The sequence below is a fragment of the Microcebus murinus genome, chromosome 16, assembly GCF_040939455.1.
Source record: "Microcebus murinus isolate Inina chromosome 16, M.murinus_Inina_mat1.0, whole genome shotgun sequence".
NCBI lineage: Eukaryota > Metazoa > Chordata > Mammalia > Primates > Cheirogaleidae > Microcebus > Microcebus murinus.
This window is the reverse complement of record NC_134119.1, coordinates 26,361,055-26,388,840: the sequence shown is the minus strand read 5'-3', so window position 1 is coordinate 26,388,840 and position 27,786 is coordinate 26,361,055. Positions and strand designations below refer to the sequence as shown.

At 39.1% G+C, this 27,786-nt stretch overlaps 1 protein-coding gene across 6 annotated transcripts in view; it reads left to right on the top strand.

The window, feature by feature from the left end:
* The window catches only part of ATRN (attractin), a 154,906-nt gene that overhangs the window by 41,287 nt on the left and 85,833 nt on the right, over positions 1 to 27,786 (top strand). For all 6 annotated transcript variants that reach the window (XM_012754878.2, XM_020282019.2, XM_076010978.1 and 3 more), the window contains exons 3-7: positions 1,554 to 1,667; positions 8,755 to 8,883; positions 10,519 to 10,724; positions 12,786 to 12,954; positions 27,485 to 27,575. In XM_012754878.2, the coding sequence (XP_012610332.2) occupies positions 1,554 to 1,667; positions 8,755 to 8,883; positions 10,519 to 10,724; positions 12,786 to 12,954; positions 27,485 to 27,575 (709 nt within the window). The remainder of the gene's footprint in view (positions 1 to 1,553; positions 1,668 to 8,754; positions 8,884 to 10,518; positions 10,725 to 12,785; positions 12,955 to 27,484; positions 27,576 to 27,786) is intronic.

Genomic DNA, 27,786 nt, shown 5'->3' with positions numbered 1-27,786 from the left:
TTTACCACCATCTCTACTATTGCGAACCACGATCTTCTCTTTCGTTGGCCCCTGTGTTAGCCTCGAATTTGGCCTTCCGATTTTTGCTTTTGCCCTTGTTCAGCTCTCGTCCTTTACAGTTTTCTCTGCTGTGTTTCAGGCATGCTAATTTTCTTCATGTTGCTTGGACACATCAACTTCTTTCTCTTTTAAGATCATGCTGTTCCCTCTGTCTGAAATGTTGTTCCCCAGGCTTTTCACATGGCTTGCCTTGTCATTCTAATCACCTCCAAAGCTTGCTGGGTTGTCTCAGTAAGCTTGTGCTACCATATCGCATCCCTTTTATTTCTTCATGGTACTCATCACCATCTGAGTTAATTTGTTTATATATTTATTTAGTTGTTGACTTAGAGATGTTAGATAAATCATTGTGGAACAGAGAAAAGGTCTAAGCTGGAGCAGTATAGTTAGGCATCATCAGGGTACAAATGGGGTTGGTATTCCCAGAGATTTTTGAGTAGTGTTTGGGTTGGGGAGTGAAGAGGTGAGCGGGATATGAGGCAATGGAGAAAGCAAAGTCTTCTGTGGGTTTCACTCTATTAGGGCAGGTCTTTGGTAGAGAAAATTGGGATTTGAGGCTTTTTTGTTTTATTGTTGTTTTGCAAAATATGTGATAATTAAGCAGATTTAAATGTGGGTGGCAAAGTTCCAGATGAGAGGGAGATGTTAAATATTCGAGCGATGGAAGGGGAGTAGGTGGGTTTATCTTTTTTGAAAAATGGGAGTTTCAGGGATTTTTGTCTGGGTGCTGAGCATAGGAAGGAGGTGGGATGGGATGTTTTGAAATTGTCATTGAGAGTTAGTAGCAGCTGTAGAGAGGGAGAGAGTTAGTGTAAAACTGGTGGCAGAATCAAAGTGCCATTTGAAGTTGGTGAGCAGAGACCAATGCTGGAACCAGCCTGCCCAATGCTGTGGCTTTCTCCAGTATAGCGCAGTTTTTTTGTTTTTTGTTTTTGTTTTTGGATTCCATCGTAGTGAAAGCAGATAACTGGTTTCCTATAGACCATGGCTTTTGCCAGCTAGTACCATGAAGGAGCAGAGGGACAGGCAAAGTTAGAGACTAGGCATGTATGTTTGTGAAATGATGTAGTGTGCAATCATTTATTTATTTATTTGTTTATTTCAGCATATTATGGGGGTACAAATGTTAAGGTTACGTATATTACCCTCCCCCCCCTTCCCTTGTAGTGTGCAATCTTAAGTTGAATAAAGAAGTGCAGAAATGGAAGGCCTAATGAATTGGGTCAGAGGCTATTAAAGAATGGCCACTGGATGGACTGTAAAGCTCAAAGAGTCATGGATCATGTCCATTTTGTTTCTATTTGCATGTTTAGTGGTCTCCTGCACATAGTAAATACTAAATCTTTGACAAATGAAGGAATACTGTTTATATATTATTGATTTCTTCTCTCCTTGTAAATTATTTTTTCAAAAAAAATCTCTTTTTATATTCTCAAATGTTTGCTGGTTATGATGATTATTTTATTATAAATTACTGTTTTTGTTCTTTTCAGGCCAAATAGAATAATGAGACTTCGTTTCAATCATTTTGCTACAGAGTGTAGTTGGGACCATTTATACGTTTATGATGGGGACTCAATTTACGCACCACTAATTGCTGCCTTTAGGTAAGCTCAGTTATATGAGTACTAGTTCATCATTACTTGATTTCTAAATTTAAATGTATCTTATCTCCTCAGTTGCATTCTTATTGGATTCATGTTTATTGTCACTGAACATATTTATTTCATGGAAAGAGTACTTGTGTGCTAGTCCTGACTTGGTTTCTGTAGCTACTGGGCAAGTTTCTAGGCATATTACTTGACCTTTCTTTTCAGTTTCCTGGTCTGTGATAGTGTTATTAAGTTCACCATGGTGGTGGTGAAGTTTACATTTTCACATATTTATGAGTAATATAGTGAATGATATTTCTGTGAAAAATTTAAATTAGGAATCATATCCATCTTTTTTCCTGTTTTTCTCATTACATGGGCTTTAAGGAGTTATTTGTTGAATTCAAATACAGGATTTTTTGTGTATGTATGTGTGTTTACATATATGTGCTATCATGGGTGAGGGAAACTTTCTGGAAGAATCTACAGAAAATGAATAGTGGTTGTCTGCAGAGAATGAGGAACATACAGTTATGTATTGTGAGTTCCTTTTTTTTTTTCTTTGAGACAGGATCTTGATCTGTTGCCCAGGCTGGAGTACAGTGTCCTGAGCATAGCTCAGTGTAACCTTGAACTCCTGGGCTCAAGAGATCCTCCTGCTTCAGCCTCCTGAATAGCTAGGACTACAGGTGTGGGTCACCATGCCCGGCTAATTTTTTATTTTTTTAAGAGAGGGGATCTTGCTGTATTGCCCAGGCTCATCTTGAACTCCTAGCCTCAAACAATGCTCTCACTTTGGCCTTGTGATTTTTTTTTTTTTTTTAAATAAGTACATTCTACTTTACTAGTTAAACAAAAACTATTCAACATCACATGGGGAATTCAAAACTGTCTCTATTTTTTCTTTTTATTTGTTAGAAGATTTTAAAATACACTCATGAGTCACTTAATGATGAGGATACATTCTGAGAAACTTGTCATTAGGCAATTTCATCATTGTGCAAACATCATAGAGAGTACTTGCACAAACCTAGGTGGCATAGCCTACTACGAACCTAGGCTGTATGGTACAGCTTTTGCTCCTAAGCTACAAACTTGTACAGCATGTTACTGTACTGAGTGCTATAGGCATTTGCAACATACTGGTAAGTATTTGTATATCTAAACATAGTAAAGGTACAGTAAAATACAGTAATATAATCTTATGGAACCACCATCATATATGCAGCCCGCTGTTGACTGAAATGTCATCATGCATTGCATAACTTTGTATTTTTCTAAAATGCACATCTGCTTAGGAACCATGGTTGTCAATTTTTTCATCTACAGCTGACTTTTTAGATTTCCTTTCCTCAGACATTTTATTTCTTTGATTTGAAAAGAAATCAGTTCAACAAATATTTTTGTGTTTCTTACATGGGGCTAGTCTGGTTGATGTTCCATGTGGGTGAGGGGAGGTAACAGGGAGTAAGCAGCACACAAGGAGCCAAGGGACAGGAGAGCAGGGACCTGAGATGCTCTTCTTTTTTTTTTTTTTGAGACAGTCTCGCTTTGTTGCCCAGGCTAGAGTGAGTGAGTGCCATGACATCAGCCTACCTCACAGTAACCTCAAACTCCTGGGCTCAAGCAATCCTACTGCCTCCGCCTCCCAAGTAGCTGGGACTACAGGCATGCGCCACCATGCCTGGCTAATTTTTTCTATATATATTAGTTGGCCAATTAATTTCTTTCTATTTATAGTAGAGACAGGGTCTCACTCTTGCTCAGGCTGGTTTCGAACTCTTGACCTCGAGTAATCTGCCCGCCTTGGCCTCCCAGAGTTCTAGGATTACAGGTGTGAGCCACTGCGCTCGGCCCCTGAGATGCTCTTGTATTTCTCCCCCCCATTAGCTTAGAAGTCTGTCTGACATCTTTGAACTGAGAAACAAGGCTGTTTTCTGGGTTTTAAAGGTTCACTTATGGGGCCAAAGAGCAGGGTGGCTAGGCCATGCTAAGCATTTAAAATGGCATGGGCCAAGTGTTGGCATGTATATTTTTATGCTAGCATTTGAAACATAACTTGTGTTTTAGCAAGAGGGACCCTAAGCTTTAACACAAGCATGAAAACTATCTGAGTATGTTGTTTTTGTTCTAGTACTTCCTGGGGATTCACTTGTTAACTGTGTTTATTATTAATCAGAATTCATGGAGCCCCTGTTACGTGCCAGGTATTTTGAATCAGCTCGTCAGTAGCTCTTGTGGGAACATGGCCAAACGGGTTGTGCATAACCTTGTGGGTCACCTGGACTGTGTATTTGTTGAGCAGACATGTAAATTCCAGATCAGCGGCAATAGCAAAACAAGCAGAAGGCTGTAATTGTTCTAATCAGTGACTTTTGAGAGAAGACAAAGTGTATATACAGATAGAGGGACTCTTAAGTTTCTCTTGAAAAGTTTGTTAATTGATAGGATAAATTAATCCATTGATCTTAGTAAAATTTATGGCATGTTTGTGATTTTTCTAAAATTATGGTGAGAAAATATATGCAAATTGAAATTTACCTGAAATACAAATTCCCCAAAGCACTGATGTGCAGAACAATTTGAAAACCGCTGTCTTAGGCCATAAGAGCACTGCCACAAGCACTGCCACAAGCACTGTGGTTTGCGGGGAAGTACTGTTGGGCCAGGAGAATTTTGGATCAAGGCATCAAACCTGTGGTGATGTGCTGAGGGTCCAGAGTTTAGAGAGCCTGGTGACAGAGACCATTCAGCTAGGGCCACTAACAGTCAAGGAAAGAAGAATCAAACAAGATTCAGAAGATGTGGACTTTTAATCGGGTTCTGCTCAAGTCTCTGTGTGAATTTGAATAGGTCCTTGAAGTGCTCTAGACCTTAGCTTCTAAAACCGAATATGAAGGTGGTGTGTACTGTGTTAGTTCAATCTATGTTCTCTCTGGGTATATTGCAAACTGTAAAGTTTAGTTTGATTCCAAACTGGTGGATCACATTTATCTTTTATATATTGAACTTCTGAATAAAATTTATTTAACAAACACAGTTCCATTACTAGACACATGTGAAAACCCTTGGAGTCATTTACCTTTTAAGACTCTTCCAGCTCTATAATATGATTTTGCCGTGCATTCAACAGATGCACGTAAGGGGAAGCACCTTCATGGAGCAGGCACTCTCCTAGGATCTGTTGGTAGGGGGTGCAGAGGTAATGGAGTAGGGACAGTGGTTTTCCTCCCTGAGAACATTCTTCAAAACGACGTTATTCTTTTTAGAGTTTTTTGTTTGTTTTTTAAGGAAGTCATATATTGCTGAGGCAGTTATTAGATTGTGACGATATAGAGGAAGCCTTGTGAAAGCAGGGGTCAGTCTACCCATCGCCCATTTGAAACCACGATCAGACTGTGGCACACTTAGAGAAGCTACTCACAGTCATCCACCTCTCTCATGTTCTTCAACCCTCCTTCACTAGTCAGAAGTGTAGACCCTACCTGGCCCCACCACCTGGCCCTGACTTTAGGAATCTGCCTTACTTTTCACCTCTCTTTGCCCTTGTCTTTATAGTCTTACAAGAAGGTAGGTATGTCAAACTGAGGATTACTAGTCAACTTACACAGGTAAAGTTGGTAAAGTCAGGTTATGTCCCAGTATGTTCAGAGAGCCCATGTTTGCCTGGGACAAGTATGCTGAATTTCAGGTCTATTAAGAACATTGTTCAGTGATTTTTCAAAATGATTCTGAATGATAATGGTCTGTGTTTAAAACCCAAGATTATGAGCAGCACAAAGGCAGGCAGTTCTTGATTTGCTCAGGTTGAACAACTGGTTGCAACCTAGGCTGTGCCTGCATTTATTGATCTGCCTAAGGGCAGCCTTAGGGAGGTGGGAGACAGTTCAGGGTGACAGCTGAAGAGTGTGCCTGCAGCATCTCTTCCTTGCCCACACACTTCCCATTACCTTTATATGCTGGGGTGAGGCTATGTTTGTATTCATTTGCTCTACACAGTTTATTTTTGTTATAAACCAGTTGTTTTGTTTTCACACTGAGAGAAATAAACACACTCCAAAGCTGTCACAATTTCAAGTTTTTGAAGTGAAAAGAAGCGAACACCTATGTCCCTCTGACAGTGAGTGGGGAAGCTGATCCACTGCTTATCTATCCACTGCATTATGCAGTTGTAGTTGGTAACATCACTCATCCTACACACTTAAATGTCTGTCCCTACCAAATAAAGAATATCATCAGCCATCACTTATGGTACACCTGCTAGTGTGAGGCACTGTTTAAGCACTCCACATGCTTTAGCAGTTTGATCCACACGACATCACTGTAATGTAGACAGGAATTCTCTCATTGTGCATTTGAGGAAACTGAGGCTCAGAGATGTCAGTGACATGCCCAGGCATATGGAATGAGGATTGGAGCTCATGTCTCTTTGTTCCTGAAATTTATGCTAGGATAATAAGAGAGTACAGGGTCTCTCCCATGTGACTGAGGCCCTAAGTTCTTTGCTGTGCTAGTATATCTTAGAGAAAGATTACTTTTTTTTTTTTTTTTTTTTGAGACAGAGTCTCCCTTTGTTGCCCAGGCTAGAGTGAGTGCCATGGCGTCAGCCTAGCTCACAGCAACCTCAAACTCGTAGGCCCTAGCGATCCTGCTGCCTCAGCCTCCCAAGTAGCTGGGACTACAGGCATGCGCCACCATGCTCAGCTGATTTTTTTCTATATATATTAGTTGACCAATTAATTTCTTTCTATTTATAGTATAGACGGGTCTCGCTCTTGCTCAGGCTGGTTTCGAACTCCTGACCTTGAGCAATCCGCCCGCCTCAGCCTCCCAGAGTTCTAGGATTACAGGCGCAGATTACTTTTGATATTCCTGTTTCTAGGCAGCCCTGCTCTTGCCAGTATTTATCCTTTCAGCATTTCAAGGGATTCTGGTTTATAGTATATGACTAGTGAAAGCACGATGATGGTTGAATTCTTCATTTAGATCTCTGATCAAATGTCATGTCTTCCAAGAGGCCTTCCTCAACTGCCCTTTCTAAAGTACCCCCTTCTCTTCTTTTCCTCTGCTGTTTCCCCTCATAGCGTTTATCTGCCTGTTATTATTTATGCATACACTTGCATGTGGGGTTCAATCTGGGCTTATTTGTTGTTTCTTATGAACTCCATGAGAGCAGGAATATAGTTTTTTTCACTGTTGTATTCCTGGTACTTAGAGCAGTGCCTCACATATAGTAAGTGCTTAGTAAACATTCATTAGCTGAATACATAGTAGAAGATGTGTGACTGTTTTGTAGGCCCTGGAGCACCTTCAGAGTCTCAGAGTTCCTAGAGTTCTGTCTTCATATTGAAAATAAAATAAAAGTCCCATCCCCTCCTTGTTTGTTTTTTTTTTTTTTTTTTTTGAGACAGAGTCTCACTTTGTTGCCCAGGCTAGAGTGAGTGCTGTGGCGTCAGCCTAGCTCACAGCAACCTCAAACTCCTGGGCTCAAACAATCCTGCTGCCTCAGCCTCCCAAGTAGCTGGCACTACAGGCATGCGCCACCATGCCCGACTTATTTTTTCTATATATATTAGTTGGCCAATTAATTTCTTTCTATTTATAGTAGAGATGGGGTTTCTTGCTCAGGCTGGTTTTCCGCCCACCTCGGCCTCCCAGAGTGCTAGGATTACAGGTGAGAGCCACCGTGCCCAGCCCCCTCCTTGTCTTGATTGCCTGCTTATGTACTTTTCAGTCATTTTTATAGGCACTTATATAATAAGTACATGTAAATGTACCCATATACTAGGCTCATTGTTTTGCACATTGCTCCCCACCCCCATCAGAATGCCTGAGGAGCTCCTTATTTGTCCTGCAAGACTCATTTAGCCAGCTCCCAGTGGGTGAGCATTTAGGTGGTTTCCAACCTATTGCCATCTAATAGTGCTGCAGTTAGAATTCTTATATATTTGTTGTTGTGTACATAAGGAAGAATTTCTTCTACAAAGAAATAGGATTGCTAGGTTAGAGCCAATGAGCATTTAAGATTGTCATAGGCCTTGAGGTGAGAGTTTACCTGGTGTGTGCTCTAGGAAAGCAAGGGGGTCCGGTTGACTGAGTGAAAGGGAGACAGCAGTAGAAGATGGTTTGTTCATTGGGTGGGGTTGTGTGTGTAGAGCAAATTTTATAGGTCCTGGAAAGGATCTAGGCTTTTACTAAATGTGGTGGTGGTGAATCAATATGGGGCAAAAGTCACAAGCATGTAAAGAAATGCAAACGGAAAGTAAACATAAGAAAAATGATTAACCTCGGCAGTATAAAATAACTCAAGACTACAACTTAAAAAAATCACTTTTCATTTATTAAATTAGCAAAACTAAAATAGGATTAATTGGTTGTTGTTTGCAGAGTCAGGTGGATGGACCCTTTCATTCTGTATTGATAGCATTTCAAGTCAGCATATCTTTTCTGGGAAGCAAGTTGGTATTATGGAAGAAGAGTCTTAAAGCCATCATTTAGACCTTTTGACTTAGTAATTCTTTCCCTTACCAGGCACCCAACAAATACTTAGAATCCGTTATGTGCCAGGCTCAGTGAGGTCCTAGGGAGTTATGTAGGAAATGCTTATACTATATTATTTGTAAAATAGAATATAAAATGTAAATGATATCAGCAAGGCCAAGAAAATGCATCAAAATGCTAATGGTATTGGAGTTCTAGGTGTTGATTTATCTTTTTTATAGAAATAAATATATAAAATATTCCATGTGTTTCAGTACTATATATTTGGCGTTCATCATCTCATAAAAATTATTTTATGTGATTGTGGAGGTTTACTCAGTTTTTCAAAGGAGCATTATAAAACATTTTTTTAAAAACCGAACAGGGACATTGATTTCAAATCTCATTAGAAATACAACTCAGAATAAAGGAAGCCTAACTAAAGATTCAGATAGGATCCAGAACTAATGGGGTAGCACTCTGTATTTATCACAGAAATTTGCTCCTCTTTCTGGATGTATTAAAATCGTAAGGATGAATTCCAGTTTTTAATTTATGTCTACCACCGTTGGATGTGTCTGTGATTGTGCTTCCCTCTATAACAAGTGTGTTTTTGTTTCAGTGGCCTCATTGTTCCTGAGAGAGATGGCAACGAGACTGTCCCTGAGGTTGTTGCCACATCAGGTTATGCCCTGCTGCATTTTTTTAGTGATGCTGCTTATAATTTGACTGGATTTAATATCACTTACAGGTAAGATATTTAAGTCTAGTATTTGTGATGTTATTCAAACGTCTGTGTATTTTGTTTTAGCAGTAATAATGTGCCAGGCATTGTGTTAGACAATTTGCATGGATTTTCTTATTTAAAGTTTTAAAAACTCAGTGAGGCATGGGGACTGTTTTTCTTTTCATTTTATAATTGAGGAAACTGGTGGGAAAGCATTAAGTAAATTGTCATAGTAAATGGTGGTGCCACAGTTTCTACTTGGATGTTGTTGCTGTTGAGCTTCTCCTGGAAGACAGGGACATTGTACAGCTAATGCTGTGGTGGTCCCCAACCCCAGGGCTGCAGGCTGGTACTGCAGAGAACCCCTTCCCCTACCCCCAGAAAATTTGTCTTCCATGAAACAGGGTGGGACGTATAGCTGGAAGTGAGTGGCTAGAAGCTTCATCCCTATTTACAGCTGCTCCCCATTACTTGCATCACCGCCTGAGCTCTCCCTCACCGCTCCATCTGTGTAAAAATTGTCTCCCATGAGTCCATGAAACTGGTCCCTGGTGCCAGAAAGGTTGGGGACTGCTGTCTAATGAATAGAAACATGGGGAGGGAGGGTTTGCTAAGTACAATTAATAAATATTAATAGTTGCCATGTACTCAGTAGTAGAAAGAATCTCTACTTTCAAAGTACCTTGATAGGCCATTTATCTTCCCCTTTTAAAATCTAAACTGTGTTGTTTCAAAGTGCTGTAAATATAATTATTATTATTATTTTTTTTGAGACAGAGTCTCGCTCTGTTGCCCAGGCTAGAGTGCCATGGTGTCAGCCTAGCTTACAGTAACCTCAAATTCCTTGGCTCAAGTGATCCTCTTGCCTCAGTCCCCTGAGTAGTGGGGACTACAGGCTCATGCCACCATGCCCAGCTAATTTTTTCTATTTTTAGTAGAGACAGGGTCTCACTTTTGCTTAGGCTGGTCTTGAACTCCTGAGCTTAATTAAGCAATCCTCCTGCCTCCCAGAGTGCTAGATTACAAGCGTGAGCCACTAGGCCCAGCCAATACAATTATCTTAAGTTATGTTATTAGAAGACACATTATAGTTAAATTCTTAAGTTAAACTGGCCCTTCTTTGCCTGTCTGAAATGAGTAGATAAAGTTACTAAGAAATTTTAAAGACACCAATCTGGGCAATAATTTTCATTTCTACAAATTTTCAGAGACTATACAAAAGGATAGATACCATGAAGGTGGTAGTGTATTGTTGGCAGTTAGTTTTATTCTTTTCCTGCCCAAACTTGCAAACATGAATTTGGCAATTTTGTGATGCTCATTGTTAGCGGGCTACCAAGAAGACTAGCATAATCATTCCACCCTTGAGGATCTAAGTCTGGACAATATTGTATATATTTCCTTCTTGTAATGTCTTTGACTTTATGAGTTATTTATTTTTATTGTTTTATTATGAGAATATAGCAGGGTTGATTTGTTTTGTTATTTATACCCTAGGTATGCAGTGTTGAGTGAACCCATTTGGGCTGAATGGCCAAATATGCTTGTGAATGAGTTGAGGAGACAGTGAGATTCTTAAACCTTGTTTAGGAAGAAGTTCTGCTAAATTAATTGAAGTGTTGCTTTACGTTAACTTAATTTTCCACGCTGTTTTTATAGTTTTGACATGTGTCCGAATAATTGCTCAGGCCAAGGAGAATGTAAGATCAATAATACCAGCAACACTGTCGAGTGTGAATGTTATGAAAACTGGAATGGTGAAGCATGTGACATTCCTCACTGCACAAGTAACTGTGGTTTTCCTCATCGAGGCATTTGCAATTCAAGTGATGTCAGAGGATGCTCCTGCTTCTCAGAGTGGCAGGGTAGGAGCTTCTTTCATTTTTATTTTTCTTTCAATTTTATAAAATGTTCTCAATTTAATAAATTGTACATTGCCTTATCCTTAGCAGCTATATAATTTATGTTAATCAAATATCAAGTAACATTTAAGCATTCATATCCTTTTATCCAGCTCTTCTTAGAAATCTTTCAATTTCACAATGTGGTTGTGAAATTGAAGGGTTTGGACATACTTTGCAGCCCATTCATGAAAGTTGAAGAACTTGTTCTCTGCCATAGCTCAGCCATATCAGGACATAGCAGAGAACCAGTCTGGGGGGTGGGAAAAGAGCTGACAATAATGGTATTTCCTCAGAAGTGTTCTGTAAGTTCAGAGAAAATTAAGGTCAGTTATACAGTCAACTAATGCTATTATCTACACAAATAGATTATTAAAGAACTTCTAGGGTATTCTTTTTTTTTTTTTTTTTTTTTTTTGAGACAGAGTCTTACTTTGTTGCCCAGGCTAGAGTGAGTGCCATGGCATCAGCCTAGCTCACAGCAACCTCAAACTCCTGGGCTCAAGAGATCTTTCTGCCTCAGCCTCCCGAGTAGCTGGGACTACAGGCATGTACCACCATGCCTGGCTAATTTTTTCTATATATATATGTTTTCTAGTTGTCCAGCTAATTTCTTTCTATTTTTAGTAGAGATGGGGTCCCAATCTTGCTCAGGCTGGTCTGGAACTCCTGAGCTCAAAGGATCCTTCTGCCTTGGCCTCCCAGAGTGCTAGGATTACAGGCATGAGCCATCAGGCCCAGCCTAGGGCTAGAGAATTCTTTAAGGGGGGTGGGTGGTAATAGCTATTATTGATTTAGTGATTTTCCTTATATGCTTAGCCCTTCCTCAGAAACTTTTTATTTTGGAAGAAATTAGCCAACATTGAGCAGTTAATAATTGAAGTATTTTGAGTATCTATTACCATGTAAATATTGTGGCAGATGCCAAACCTCCCAAGAATGGAGTCTGTCTCTTGCATCTGTTTAAGTTTCTTTTTTTCTTTTTCTTTTTTTTTTGTTTGAGACAGAGTCTCACTCTGTTGCCCAGGCTAGAGTGAGTGCCGTGGCGTCAGCCTAGCTCACAGCAACCTCAGACTCCTGGGCTCAAGCAGTCCTTCTGCCTCAGCCTCCCGAGTAGCTGGGACTACAGGCATGCGCCACTATGTCCGGCTGATTTTTTCTATATATATTAGTTGGCCAATTAATTTCTTTCTATTTATAGTAGAGACGGGGTCTCGCTCTTGCTCAGGCTGGTTTTGAACTTCTGACCTCGAGCAATCCGCCCGCCTCGGCCTCCCAGAGTGCTAGGATTACAGGCGTGAGCCACCATGCCTGGCCAGTTTAAGTTTCTTGATTTACCATAAGATGAATAGTTTGTATTATTACTCCCATATCTAATGACTACAGTTGGCCCTCTGTATCTGTGGATTGTGCACCTGTAGGTTCCACATTCAAATAACTGTAGATTAAAAATATTTGGGGGAAAAACACAATAAAAAATAATACAAAAAAAACAATGTACATAACTATTTACATAGCATTTACATTGTATTAGGTTTTATAAGTAGTTTAAAGATGATTTAAAGTATATGGGAGAATGTGCATAGGTTTTATGCAAATACTATACCATTTTATATAAGGGATTTGAACATCTGTGGATTTTGGTATGGAGGGGTGTCCTGGAACCAGTCCGCTGTGGATACCAAAGGACAACTGTGCATTTTAGCCCTAAAGTTTTTCATTTGAATTAATAATTTTTTCATCTAGTCTTTCTCCTGAGAGCTGTTTAAGCAAGTATTTCATTTCTAAAGAAAACCTAACCTGGATATGGTCAAGTTATCATCAGAAATTATGTAATTTTGAATTTTATTAGAGATTGCCTTTGGTTAATACTTTGAATAACTTAAAAGTGCAAATTAAAGAGACTTGTCTGATATTTAGATGCTACAGGAAAGATTATTTGTTACATTTAGATGATTAAAACTTGAAATATGCAATAAGCTTTAAAGCTGCATTTTGTGAAACTAATTTATTATGTTTTATTAGGTCCTGGATGTTCAGTTCCTGTACCAGCTAACCAATCATTTTGGACTCGAGAGGAATATTCTAACTTAAAGCTCCCCAGAGCATCTCATAAAGCTGTGGTGAATGGAAATATAATGTGGGTTATCGGAGGATATATGTTCAACCACTCAGATTACAACATGGTTCTAGCGTAAGTGGTTTTAAACATTGTTGCAAGAAGTTTACTTTTTCATTTTGAAAATTCATGAAGTACAGATAAGCAAAAAGAAAAAAACTCACCAATAATTCCATTAGTTGAGGAAAATCCCTGTTAATATTTAGGTAGTTGTCTTTCAGGCTGTTTTGGCATATATTGAGTTTTTATTTCTTTTTTTGTATTTTAATCTTTTTATATATTTAAAATTTAAATTGATAAATTTCTTTCAAAAATTTTTTTTCTTCTTTCTTTTTACTTTGCTGGCAAAGGAGAGTTTTTAAAATTGAGAGCCACAGAGAATTCAATATTGTGATAAGCAATAATTCATCTTTTCCAGATACTGCCTCTGATATTTTGCTTTAGGTACATATAGTAGGTTCTATATAAGTAGGAGTTTACTTAATCTTTTAATGTAATTAATATTTCCATAGGTCAAGTGGTTGGAATTTATTTTAATAGTTTGTTCGGGGAAATTATGCCATTGTTTAATATTCCCCAAGGATCAAGGTCTGTATGCTGATCCCATGTTGCTCGTTTTGAAGGAGTATATATGTTGTCACAATGAAATTAGCTATGGAGAGTTTCTTTTAGAAGAAATTTATCAACATGCTGATTTTGTGACCTAGAATTTTTTTCTAGACATCATCTATTAATGAAGATTGTCAAAAACCAACATCTGTTCTTTAAGGGATTCTGTAAATATGATGGTCATAGTAATATAGTTTCTGAGTCCTCCGAAATATAGTCATTAAAACACACAGAACAGCTAGGCTAGCAAAATCAAAAACACATGACCAACATCTGTAACAAAACTTGATCAGGGCCGGGCGCTGTGGCTCACGCCTGTAATCCTAGCTCTTGGGAGGCCGAGGCGGGCGGATTGCTCAAGGTCAGGAGTTCGAAACCAGCCTGAGCAAGAGCGAGACCCCATCTCTACTATAAATAGAAAGAAATTAATTGGCCAACTGATATATATATAAAAAATTAGCCGGGCATGGTGGCGCATGCCTGTAGTCCCAGCTACCCGGGAGGCTGAGGCAGAAGGATCACTCGAGCCCAGGAGTTTGAGGTTGCTGTGAGCTAGGCTGACGCCACGGCACTCACTCTAGCCTGGGCAACAAAGCGAGACTCTGTCTCAAAAAAAAAAAAAAAAAAAAAACTTGATCAGAAGGTAACTATACAAATCGATGAGGCATTTCTACAAGACCTGTGTGATAACAGCATATGCGCAGGAGCGAATAAAGGGGAGCAATGGGAAGGCCGTAGGATCCAGTATGGCTAGAAGATACTCACATGAAAGCTCAGCAAACCAATTGAGAACAACAGCTGGAATTGGAAAGAGTTTTGTATGTTTTAGTAGCCAGGTGAGCTAAAGGGATCTGTAGTGGGATCAGAAGGGGCTAGAGCAGTTTGTCCCCTCCTTTTTTTTTGTTTTTTTGAGACAGAGTCTCACTTTGTTGCCCAGGCTAGAGTGAATGCTGTGACATTAGCCTAGCTCTCAGCAACCTCAGTCTCCTGGTTTCAAGCCATCCTACTGCCTCAGCCTCCCAAGTAGCTGGGACTAGAGGCATGTGCCACCATGCCCGGCTAATTTTTTGTATATATATTTTTAGTTGGTCAATTAATTTCTTTCTATTTATAGTAGAGACAGGGTCTCACTCAGGCTGGTTTCGAACTCCTGATCTTGAGGAATTTGCCCACCTCAGCCTCCCAGAGTGCTAGGATTACAGGCGTGAGCCACCACGCCAGGCCTGTTTGTCCCTTGTTTACTCTCAAAATGAACCAGCCAAAGTGTTTTTGCACAGGAGAAAGTTTCACACTGAGGAGAAACTGCAGAGAATAGAATTTAAAATTGAGCAAGACAGGGACAGTTGAGACAAAGTAAAAGAAAGTTCAGATAATAAGTCAGAAATGGGCTGGGCACAGTGACTCAAATCTGAAATCCTAGCACTTTGGGAGGCCGAGGCGGAAGGATTGCTTGAGATCAGGAGTTTAAGACCAGCCTGAGTAAGAGCGAGACCCTATCTCTACAAAATAATAGAAAAATTAGCCAAGTGTGGTGACATGTACCCTGTAGTTCCAGCTACTTGGGAAGCTGAGGCAGGAGGATTGCATGAGCCTAGTAGTTAGAGGTTGCAGTGAGCTATGATGACACCACTGTCTTCTAGCCAGGGCTACAGAGTGAGACCCTGTCTCAAAAACAAAACAGAACAAAACAAAAACATTTCTTCCATTAGAGGCCTAAGGAAAACAAACAAACAAAAAACAAAAATAGTCAGAAATGAACTGAGCCAGGAGATCTCAAATAAGCTGTTATATATTTGAATGCTATACTACAACAAGAATGAGCTTGAGAGCTCAGAAATTAGAAAAACTATCCTGTGCCAAACCTCCCTTGTAAAAGTTTAAGAAAAAGTAATTTTACTGAAAATTCAGCACTAGAAAAATATGAAGGTCCAATCTCATAGAAGGTTATTATAAGAAAAAAGAGAGTAAGTAGAACAAACCCCTTCATACATGAAAGCATTAAGAATAAAACAATTTGGGAGGCCGAGGCGGGCGGATTGCTCAAGGTCAGGAGTTCGAAACCAGCCTGAGCGAGACCCCGTCTCTACCAAAAATAGAAATAAATTAATTGACCAACTAAAAATATATATACAAAAAATTAGCCGGGCATGGTGGTGCATGCCTGTAGTCCCAGCTACTCGGGAGGCTGAGGCAGTAGGATCGCTGAGCCCCGGAGATTGAGGTTGCTGTGAGCCAGGCTGACGCCACGGCACTCACTCTAGCCTGGGCAACAAAGTGAGACTCTGTCTCAAAAAAAAAAAGAATAAAACAATGGTCATAAAACTGATGAAAATTATAACTCAGTATTCCAGAACAAGCTAAGATACAATAAGAAAGTCATACAAGATATGAAAGATTCAGAAATGAGATACTAGAAGTTAGGAAAGAATGTTAAAAATTTAGAAATAATTTTAGAATTGAAGACAAACCTAGAAGGACCAGAGTAAATAAACACAATAGATACTACTTTAGAAATAGAATGTTGTACTGAAATAGAATATTTGAAAAGAGGAGACTTTTTTAAGTCATAAAGAAATGAAGGTCTTTTTTCCCAGTTTTTTGCAGTAAGCACTGTTAAAAACCCTAGGTGTTATATAGAAACAAACATGAGAAAACTTGGAAAGGTAGAGAGAAGGTGGCAATTTGGTTAAGGACTTCCGGGCACAAGGAGTGACAACAATGAGTTCCAAGGGTTTTCCTTTTGCCTCATATATCCCAGACTTGATATTGGAGAAGCTGGCAATCTGGAAATGCTGACAGGCACAAGCTGAACAACCCTCAATAACAGCCTGTTCTCTCTAGCCTAGGACCAGGAAACCAACAGCCTAACAAGATAGAAAACTTTCAGACAATAACTGCTTTACTTCAGCCAAACACTGTAGAAATTTAGCTCCACCCCCATACATGTAAGCAAAGTCCGAACCTAAATTTTCACCCTCACCAGGATTTAGTCAGGTGTCACAACCCTACTGTCAGGGTACTGTTAGAGAAGACTAAACAAGGAGCTGGGACTCATCTCCACAAGGCAGAATGAAGCTTCCACTACTTTTGTGATGTCAGTGGAGACCACATGGTGGGCCTGGACTTCTTCCCCCACTTGGCAGGAAGGAGTCGATCTTCCCCATCCCCTCTGGGGTGGTATCAGAGGAGGTCTGCTATCACAGAGGATTTAAATAAGATTCAGAGTTTCATGACATGATACCCAAAATGTTCAGATTTCAATGGAAAATCATTTGTCACGCTAAGAGCCAGGAAAATCTCAACTTGAAAAGGCAACCAAAAGACACTAACACTGAGATAACACAGATGTTAGGATTACCTGATGACCATTTTAAAGCAGCCATCGTAAAAATGCTTTGATGCCAACAACTGACTGGCACGGAGGTTCGAGGGCATGACCCTACTTCTGCGTGGGAAAACTGTGCCATTCTTGCTCCAGAGCTCCCCTTGGGATCAGGCCAAAACTAGGCTTCAGCTTAGACCACTGTTTGCTTAGTTTCTCCTTCTATACCTTTTTTATCTTACTTCCTGACATGTATATCCAGAGAGCATTCCCTCAATAAATCACTTACACAAGAATATCCATCCTAGGCTCTGTTTGCAGGGAACCCGACCTGAGGCACTGTCTAATCTTTTCAGCTCTTTCTTTCTAATACCCCAACTCCAGCAATCTTTGACCCCACAGGGGTCCGTAATCCATTGATTCTCTCTCCTTTTCCCATTCTCCTGCTTCACTGTTGTACTTTCTTTTTGTTTTTTTTAAATCTCTACCACCTTATTCCCTATTTTCATTCTTAGCTAATAGCCTTGCTTCCTGCTTCTATTTTGAAAGATAAAGGTTATTAGAAAATGACTTCCACAACCACATTTACCTTTTACCTATGTCTGTGCTAATTTATTCTGCCTTTATCCGTAGATCAGTGCTGTCCCTTAGAAGTTCGTGATGCAAATGTTCTGTGTTTACACTATCATGTCTCACTAGCCATGTGTGGTTAGTAAGCACTTGAAATGTGGCTAGTGTGATTTAGGAGCTGAATTTTTAATTTTCCATTCTTAGTCTTCATTTTATTAATAATCTTACACCAACATTGATACACGTAATCTCTCTTAATTTGGCTTACAGGACAGCACATTCTCTTTTTTTTTGAGACAGAGTCTCACTTTGTTGGCCCTGCTAGAGTGAGTGCTGTGGCATCAGCCTAGCTGACAGCAACCTCAAACTCCTGGGCTCAAGTGATCCTACTGCCTCAGCCTCCTGAGTAGCTGGGACTACAGGCATGTGCCACCATGCCTGGCTAATTTTTTCTATATTTATTAGTTGGCCAATTAATTTCTTTCTATTTATAGTAGAGATGGGGGTCTTGCTCTTGCTCAGGCTGGTTTTGAACTCCTGACCTCGAGCCATCCGCCCGCCTCGGCCTCCCAGAGTGTTAGGATTACAAGCGTGAGCCACTGCTTGGGCCCAGTACATTCTCTTGATATTTTTTCTAACTGCTTCCTCCTTCTCAGCCTCCTTAGCTAGTTCCTCTTTTACCTGACTTGACTTCAGAATGATGGTGTTCCCCAGGGCTGAGCCCTTGGTCCACTTCTGTCTGTGTATTCACTCTCTTGGTAATCTCAAGTAATACCTTAGCTTTAATGCTGGTTCCTCCTGAATTTGTATGTGCAGCTTGGACTTTTCTCCTGAACCCATATCTCCAGCTCTTTACTTGACACCTCAATCTTTTGGCTGTCTGATAGGCATCTTAAATTTAACATGTCCCAAACTGATCTTTTTCCCAAGCCTGCTCTTCTCCCAGCTGTCACAATGCAAAATAAATGGTCATCTCAGTTAATGACTGCTCCATCCTTCTGTTTACTGAAGCTAAAAATCTTGGAGTCACCCTTAACTTCTTGTTTTTTCATACCCCATATTGGTATGTGTATTAGTTATCTTTTGCTGTATAATAAATTACCACAAACTTAGCAGCTTAAAACAATTCACATTTATTATCTCACAGTTTTCTGGTGATCAGGAGTCTGGATACAGCTGAACCGAGTCCTCTGCAGTCAAGGAGTCAGTTGGCCTGCATTCTCTTCTAGACACTGACTGATGAGGAATTTATTCCCAGGCTTACTCAGGTTACTGGCAGAATCAATTTCCTTGTGGTTCCTTGAGAGTCCCACCTTCCCGCTGGCTGTCGACTGGAGGCTGTCCTCAACTCACAGAGGCTGCCCTCAGTTCCTGGAGGCCACTCACTCGTCATTCCTTGTCACTTGGGCTTCACTAATATGGCTGCTTGCTTCATAAGGCCATGGGGAGGGTCTCTAGACTGAATCTGCTATCAGGATAGTGTCACAGGAAAAAAAAATCTCATCATCTTTGCCATATTCTATTGGTTAGAAGTAAGTCATAGATCCTGCTTACATCCTAGGCAAAGGGATTATATTGGCTGTGAACACCAGGTGGTGGAGATCACAGGGGCCCGCCTAGTGTCTCTCTGACATACATCAGCAGATCTTGTTAGCTCTACCTTTAAAAATCTATCCCAAATCTAACCACTTCTTACCACTTCTAGTGCTGCTACCATGAGGAAAAAAGTTAAAATTAAAGGTGTGAAAGTGATTGTCCCTTCTGCTATACTAGATAGGAGAGGAGCTGTATATTAACCATTTATGTGGTTTTACCTGTGTAACTGGCATCAGCCCCCTCTCTTGAAGCAGGCAGTCTGGACGTTTTTTTATTCTTTCCCCTCTTCACATCCTCTTACCATAACACTGTATTAATCCCCATTTATTTGTCACAAATTCATGTCATATTTATTCTTTTCTCTTTATACCCAGCCTGCCATTATCTCTGACTTAGTCTTCAGCAGTAGATTCCTATCAAATCTGTCTCTTTCCTTTCATTCCTGTTAATCTAATTTCTAAATATAGATAGGGGTGATTTTTTTTAAAAAAGTATAAATCATAGTATTTACTACCTTCTTAAAACCTGACGGTGTTTTCCCATTGTACTTAATGGTCCAATGAGATTTGAGCACTGTTTACCTTCTCTCCTGCCTTCATTCACTGTACTCCTGCCCCACCAGCCTTCCTATGCAGCATGTGTATCTTTACTTGAAGGGTTTTTGCTCTTTGTTCCCTCAGTCTGGACTGTTCCTGCTGTCATGCTTCAGGGCTGATTTTTTCTCACCCTTTAGATCTCAGTTTGATCTCAGTCCCACAGAGAGATCTTCCCTGACTGTCTAGTTCAGACAAGTTCTCCCTGTTTTTTTTTTTTTTTTTATAGTTCTCAATGTCTTTATCTCAGTGTTCATAATTGTTAATTATATATGTGCCTGTTATTGTGCATGCTTATTTTCTGCCTTTCCCACAATAGGTTCTCAAAAGCTGGGGACCTTGTTTTTTCACACAATTTAGGGCTTAGCTCGTAGAAGGTGCTCAAATAAGTATTTACCAAATAAATGGGGGATGATGAATTATTTATTTCCTTCACAAACTTTTGTTCCTGGAAATATTTTTTTTTTTTTTTTTGAGACAGAGTCTTGCTTTGTTGCCCAGGCTAGAGTGAGTGCTGTGGTCTCAGCCTAGCTCACAGCAACCTCAAACTCCTGGGCTCAAGCCATCCTTCTGCCTCAGCCTCCCGAGTAGCTGGGACTACAGGCATGCGCCACCATGCCTGGCTAATTTTTTCTATATATATTAGTTGGCCAATTAATTTCTTTCTATTTATAGTAGCGACGGGGTCTCACTCTTGCTCAGGCTGGTTTCGAACTCCTGACCTCGAGCAATCCGACTGCCTCGGCCTCCCAAGGAGCTAGGATTACAGGCGTGAGCCACCACGCCCGGCCTGTTCCTGGAAATATTAATCTCACCTATTGCTTTTATTTGACTGACATACCTCATGAGCCACATTGTTTTCTAGATTATAACATTTTTTTCTGCTTGTACTTGATCAGAACATGATTTTTTCAGCTTTATTTATTTCATGTAAATATTAGTATAGTTTCAAATAGTGAACTTTCATGAAAAGTAAATATAGTATTCCTTTTAGAAGTAGTATTTCTAGAACTTAGATAGATTGTAAATTTTCTGGTCATTTATGCTCTTATATAAAAATATTTTAGGAATTGTTCTTACTCTCTATTTACTTCACAATCTGTTAACCCAAAACTTTTAGGTTGCATTAAAAAACAGTTCCCATTTTGTCACTAAGTGATCGTCCTCTTGCAAAATAAATGGTCTTGAAGTTTCAGCTGGGTTAAGATTGCCAGTTGAAACTTCATTACTGCATTTCCTTCCCTTGAGCAAAAAAGAGTTTTGTTTTTAAAAGTTTTTTAAAGGCCCTTTTGTTTCAGCAGGGGGGGTCCATTGCCTGCTCTGTGGCGAATGTATCTTGGTCTTGCTCTGAAAATCTGTCCTTCCTCAATAAACTATTTTATAATTTAAAAAAAAGTTTTTTAAAAATAGTAAGAAGTTGAGCAGCAGGAAACCAAGTAAGGAAGAAATATCAGCTAATCCAATGAATTTGAAAACAGACTCACAGGAACATCAAGGGTGACCCCTTCTGTACCCCACACCCACAGAAACCACACGGGGGAGATTCTGAGAATTCTCTCTGATACTTCCAAATCTAGAAAGAAGCAGACTGAGTAAGCATTTCTGGTTTTTTACTCTTTTAACTGAAGAGTAGGGGGAAATGATTGCTGAGGAGTAGCAGGTGACAAGGGGGAAATTGATCAAGTGGCTGATGCTCTACCCAGAACTCAGGGCTTCTATTTAAATTGGAATATGATCTGAACAGTGGGTTAGGACACTTAAACAAAACCTCTCAGGAGAGGAGAATCTAGGCATTTTATTATAACAGACTGCACACCCCCTCATCTGAGCTCCAACATTTCCTTAGACTTCAGAGAAGTTGATAGAACATGAAATACCAGCCTTCACACCAAAGCTGGGATGGAAATTTGATAAACTTTTCTTAGATACAGTGGAAACAATTAAGAAATCACCTACACTTTGCAAATAAAATGTCTGGAGAGCTATGTCTACCAACAAACAAAAATTAAAGAAGTGATATTATAGCCAATTCAAGTATTCTATGATGAAAAAATAAAGAGGAAGAAAGAGTGTAGCATGTAAAATCTGACAGAAACCCATGACAGAAGAAAAGTAACTTCAAGGAGCAAAAGGAGATTCATTCCAGCTGGCTTGTGCTGTAGATCAACTTAATGTGAATTTGAATTCAGAAAAACTAGCTGAAAGATAAGAAGATAATTATAACAGTGAGATGAAATGGGAGATTACAAGCCTAAAGAAATATAAATATAGCAAAAGTTAGAATGAAAATTGAATTACTGACAGGTTAATTGAGATAATTCCAATAATATAGGTGAAAAGGCTGAAAAAATAAGAGAAAAACAAAAACACATGAAAGACAGAAGATGATCCAATATAAGTATAATTGCTATTGCTCGAGAACCTAAGAGAGAACAAATGGATTGAAATAGCACAAGGTGTTTCAGGAAAATTTTATACTTTCTTAATGACAAAACCAGATTTGATCAAGTTATTGAACTTTTACGTTTAAGGACAAATTATTACTTGGGAGACCTTAGGCAGCTCTATGCTTCCTGCTGGCTGGAGTCGTGTCCAGTCTCCACAGAGCCTTTGCCTTGGTCTTTCGGGTGGCCAGATACTGTGATTGGGTTACCAGGCCACTCTGAAGTTTGGAGCAGGTACCCTGTGGCATGGTGGTTATTGGGTTGCCAGCCATTGTGGAGGGGTTTGTGAGGGAGATGGCTGTAGCTCTATGGGAGACATCTGTTTTTGAATTTCTGCAGTTTGTCTTTGCTTATCTGCTTGTCCAGGTCTTAGAGCTACTTGTTTAGTATTCTGTTACCTTGGATTCAGCTCCCAGAAGAAAGAGCATTATGTTTTATTGCATCAGTATTGTTCTTGTCTTGTGTTTGTTTCCCGGTGTTGTGAAAAGTTTGACAGCCTGTTGTGTGTCTTTTGGTAGTTAACTTTAGCTAGGTTATGGGGATCTGCCGGCACCCAAGTGTCTCTGAGAAGCCCTTGGGCTGAGCACCTTCTATGTCACTTGAAAGAGATGTGGATTGGAGCAACTGGAGACTTGTTTCTGTGCTCCCTCTGTTCCTTTCTTCTCTTTCAAACTTACGGAAACAAGCCTCTGGTTGAACATAAGGTGTGTATATGTGGTTGTAAGCTATGGCAGTCCTTCTCAGGAAACACCTTTCGTAGCCAGGATTCCACAAAAGTGTCATGGTTCTATGTAGTCCATTTTGTAAAAACGTTTATCCTGGATGCATTTCAGTCATTTCTGCTTTAAGTAAAGTATAATATTGTGTTTTAAAAGCATAGTGAGAGGAAGAGAGGAGGGTGGGGAGACGGAGAGAGAATGAGAATGATTGAGAAATCTTTAAGCTTTTAGGCAGAAAAGCAAACCACATAAAAAAGGGGAAAAAATCAAGCTGGCCTCAGACTTCTTTGTAGCAACATCCATTCCAGCAACATTCAAGGGAGCTGCATCTTCAAAGTTCTGAAGGTTCTTTAGAACAACCCAAGAATAGTATACCCAGCCAAGATGTCATTGAGCTATAAAGCTAGCAAGCAGATATTCTTAAACATGCATGAACTCAAGAAGAGGAATATGAGCTTTTCTTAAAAGAAAAAAAAAAAAGACCTACTTGACAGTGAAATCCAGCCAATACTAAATACCTATTGAATTGTTGTTTTAGAATGTAATGTAAGGAAGGGTTAAGAACTTGGACAATGTAAAAATTATATAACAAAAATTGGGAGAAGGCGGGATGCAGTGCCTCATGCCTCTAATCCTAGCACTCTGGGAGTCCAAGGCGGGAGGATTGCTTGAGCTTAGGAGTTTGAGACCAGCCTGAGTAAGAGTGAGACCCTGTCTCTACTGAAAATATAAAAATTAGCCAGGCACCGGGTGTCTGCCTGTAGTGTCAGCTACTCAGGAAGCTGAGGCAGAAGAATCACTCGAGCCCAGGAGTTTGAGGTTGCTGTGAGCTAGGCTGATGCCATGGCAATCTAGCCTAGGCAACAGAGTGAGACTCTACCATGTCCCCCGAAAAAAAATAGAAGAAATGGGAAGAAATTTGAGTGCTAAGATTTTTTTCAGCTTTTAAAGCAAGGAGTTAATAGATTCTGTCCAAAATTAAATTGTGTATAATTTTAAAACTAAAATGATTTCAACCTCTAAATAATTTTTCATGTATTTTTAAAAGTGTAGAACATTCCAAAAATATGTAAAATAATAGCTAGAACCAATTTATGTGCTATTCATATTTATTTTTTTGAGACAGAGTCTCACTCTGTTGCCAGGCTAGAGTGCTATGACATCAGCCTAGCTCACAGCAACCTCAAACTCCTGGGCTCAAGTGATCCTCCTGCCTTAGCCTCCCGAGTAGCTGGGACTACAGGCATGCACCACCATGCCCAGCTAAATATATATATATATGTATGTATGTTGTCCAGCTAATTTCTTTCTATTTTTTTAGTAGAGATGGGATCTCGCTCTTGCTCAGGCTGGTCTCAAACTCCTGAGCTCAAATGATCCTCCTGCTTTGGCCTCCCAGAGTGCTAGGATTACAGGCATGAGCCACCCTATTCATATTTAATAGGGTTACCATTTTGTTATATTTGCTTCAGATCATGTATAAAATATTTAAGACAGGCTGGGCATAGTGGCTCACACCTGTAATGCTAGCACTCTGGGAGGCCAAGGTGGGAGGATCACTTGAGATCGGGAGTTTGAGATCAGCTCTGAGCCAAGAGCAAGACCCCGTCTTTACTTAAAAAAAATAGAAAAAATTAGGTGAGCATTGTGGTGCATGCCTGTAGTCCCAGCTACTCAGAAGGCTGAGGCAGGAGCATTGCTTGAGCCCAGGAATTTGAGATTGCAGTGAGCTATGATGATGCCACTGCATTATAGCCCAGGTGACACAGTGATACTCTGTCTCAAAAAAAAGAAAAAAAAAAAATTTAAGACACAAGGAAAGGTTTGTAGAAAAATAATAAATATCAATGCATTCACCACCCAAATTAGGAAATAAAACATTGCTTATACAGTTGAAGATCCTTGCATGCCCCTCCAAAATCCCAGAGATAAACTGTATCCTGATTTTGATGTCAGTTTTTCATATAGGTATCTCTATACTTTAATATATGTGATCTAGTCTTTATAGAAATGGCATTCTGTAGTTTGCTTTTTTAGCTTAACATAATTTTGAGATTTATATTGATGTATGTTGCCAGAGTGTATTTTTCATGCTGTGTAATTCTATTATATGGATATATTAAGATTTATTAATCTATTTTTCAATTGATTGACATTTATTTGCTTCCTTTTTGCTATTGTGATCAAACTTTCTTCTTTTTGCTTCTTTATCATGTTTTTTGTAATTTTTAAAACACTTGGATTATCCAGGTAAACTTTTTTACACAAAGTTAAACTTTAAATTTCTTTGTTTATAGAAAAGAAACAAACATTTACTTAAACTTTAGCAATAGTTTTGGTTTCCCTTTGGTTTCTTTTTTCTATTGATTTTTATGAAAATTAAAATAAACATTATTAAAAGTGTCATCTATAGTATGATCCCTTTGTATAAATATATTTTCTCTATTCTGTCTCTATATGTAGAGAGATGTCTGGATTGACATTTATTTAATGTTAAGGATATTCATTTCTAGATAATAGAATAAACTTTTAGGCCTTTTTGTATTGCTTACATTCTTTATAATGAGCATATGTGTTTTTTATAAAAAACAGTAGAGATGATTTTCTCAAAAACAGAAACCAAAAGTGAATATTTAAAGATATTGAATGTGATTATTCAGTAATGCATGAATAAGTATAAATTGCATGGTAGGAATATAAATTATATTCTTTTTGGCATTTTTGCATTTTAAAGGGCTTGAAATGTATTCATAGTACAATTGAATTGTTATAATGGTGTTCTGCCTTTCTTTAAATTGTGACATTTTAAATCAATTAGATAGAGGAAAGGAGAGGTTAGTAATTTTTTTTAATTATCATCCTTTTATTTGATAAAAATCTTAAATCAAGCAGTGGATTGAGACATACTGTCTTTTTTTTTTTTTTTTTTTTTTTTTGAGACAGAGTCTCGCTTTGTTGCCCAGGCTAGAGTGAGTGCCGTGGCGTCAGCCTAGCTCACAGCAACCTCAAACTCCTGGGCTCGAGTGATCCTTCTGCCTCAGCCTCCCGGGTAGCTGGGACTACAGGCATGCGCCACCATGCCCGGCTAATTTTTTTTTTTTATATATATATATCAGTTGGCCAATTAATTTCTTTCTATTTATAGTAGAGACGGGGTCTTGCTCTTGCTCAGGCTGGTTTTGAACTCCTGACCTTGAGCAATCCTCCCGCCTCGGCCTCCCAAGAGCTAGGATTACAGGCGTGAGCCACAGCGCCCGGCCAGAGACATACTGTCTTTAAACAAGCAAGAATAAGACTGAAAGCTTTCTTCTTAATAGAAACAATGGAAACCAAACCAATGGAATGACACTTTCAGAATACTAAGAAGAAAATAAGTGCCAATATAGAGTTGTTTACCAAGGGTTGACAAACTTTTTCTTAAAGGGCCAAGTAGTAAATATCTTAGACTTGTAAGCCATATAAACTATCTGGCCATTGTTGCATGAAAGCTGCCATAGACAATCACAAGTCAATGGGCATGGCTATGTTCCAATAAAATCTTTTTTTACAAAAACAGGCTGTTGGCCCACAGGCTGTAGTTCCCAACCCATGTTCTATATCCAGTTAGTGAATCTACTGAAGTAAATCTACTTCAGAAATGAAGAAGAAATAAAGATATTTTCACATGAATAAAAATAGAGGGAGTTAATCACCAGCAGCCTTTACAGTAAAGAGAGTTCTTTAAGCAGAAGGAAAATGATCACAGAAGGAAATAGAGAGATGTAAGTAGGAGTGGAAAGATAAAATGTGGGTAAACTTAACTGAATGTTAGTTTTATAAAATCATTACAATAATATCCTACAGGATTTAGAATATAGAATTAAAATGCATACCAACAGGGCACAAAAAGCAGATGGTAAAGGTGGATGATAGAACTGGAGTTTAAGTTCCCTGAATTGTCCAGGAAATGGTACAAGTACTAATTTATATTAGGCTTTGATAAATCAAGGATGCAAGTTACAATATCTAGGGTAATCACTAAAAGAATAATAAACATATATGATAAAACAATAGTTTATAAAGAAAAATGCAGTAATAAGAAGTATCCCTTTTTTAGCACCTATCAGTTTCTTTTGATTAAATGATAGAAAAGTTGTTGTAATAAAAAGTTTAAGTCAGGCCAGGCATGGTGGCTCACACCTGTAATCCCAGCATTTTGGGAGGCCGAGGTGGAAGGATCTTTTGAGGCCAGGAGTTCAAGACTAGCCTGGATAACACATTGAGACCCCATCTCTATATAAAACAAACAAAAAAATTAGCTGGGCATGGGGGTGCATGCCTCTAGTCTAGCTACTTGGGAAGCTGAGGCAGGCAGGTTATTTGAGCCCAGGAGTTCAGGGTTACACTGAGGTATGATTGAGTCATTGCATTTCCTTGACAGAGTAATCACTGTCTCTTTGAATAAAACAAAACAGTTTAAATCCCTTGAGTATAATACAACCTTCAAATGATTTAGACTGTATGTAGAAGAGGTTTTCAGGAGTGTTAGAAACTTCCCGTAGATTTTTCTTTCTTATCCCAGGGTTATATAGTCCAGCTCCCCTTTCTAACTTCTCACATGCCCAGTGGGCCCAGGCGTCAGATTTGTTTGCAAAGGTGACAGGTGTTTCCCTCCTTAATGAGCATCTTCAAACTGGATCATATCACAAATAAAAGAGTATGAGATGTTCTGTTTTGTCATTTGGGTGAAAATATGATCTGTTTGTTTTGTAGGTATGACCTTGCTTCTAGGGAGTGGCTTGCACTAAACCGTTCTGTGAACAATGTGGTTGTTAGATATGGTCATTCTTTGGCATTATACAAGGTAAAATATTTCCACTCTGTGGAAGAAACTAAACTCTTTATGTATTATGTAGTTGAAAAGCTATGCAATGTTGGATTTTAATTGGGGAAAACTTTCTGTTGGTGGAGGGTGAAACTTTTTTAACCCAAGAGATTTTAGTGGTTTCAAATTATACTGGAATATTACGATTATGACACTAAATGATTGAAAATATAGATTGAAAAATATAGAT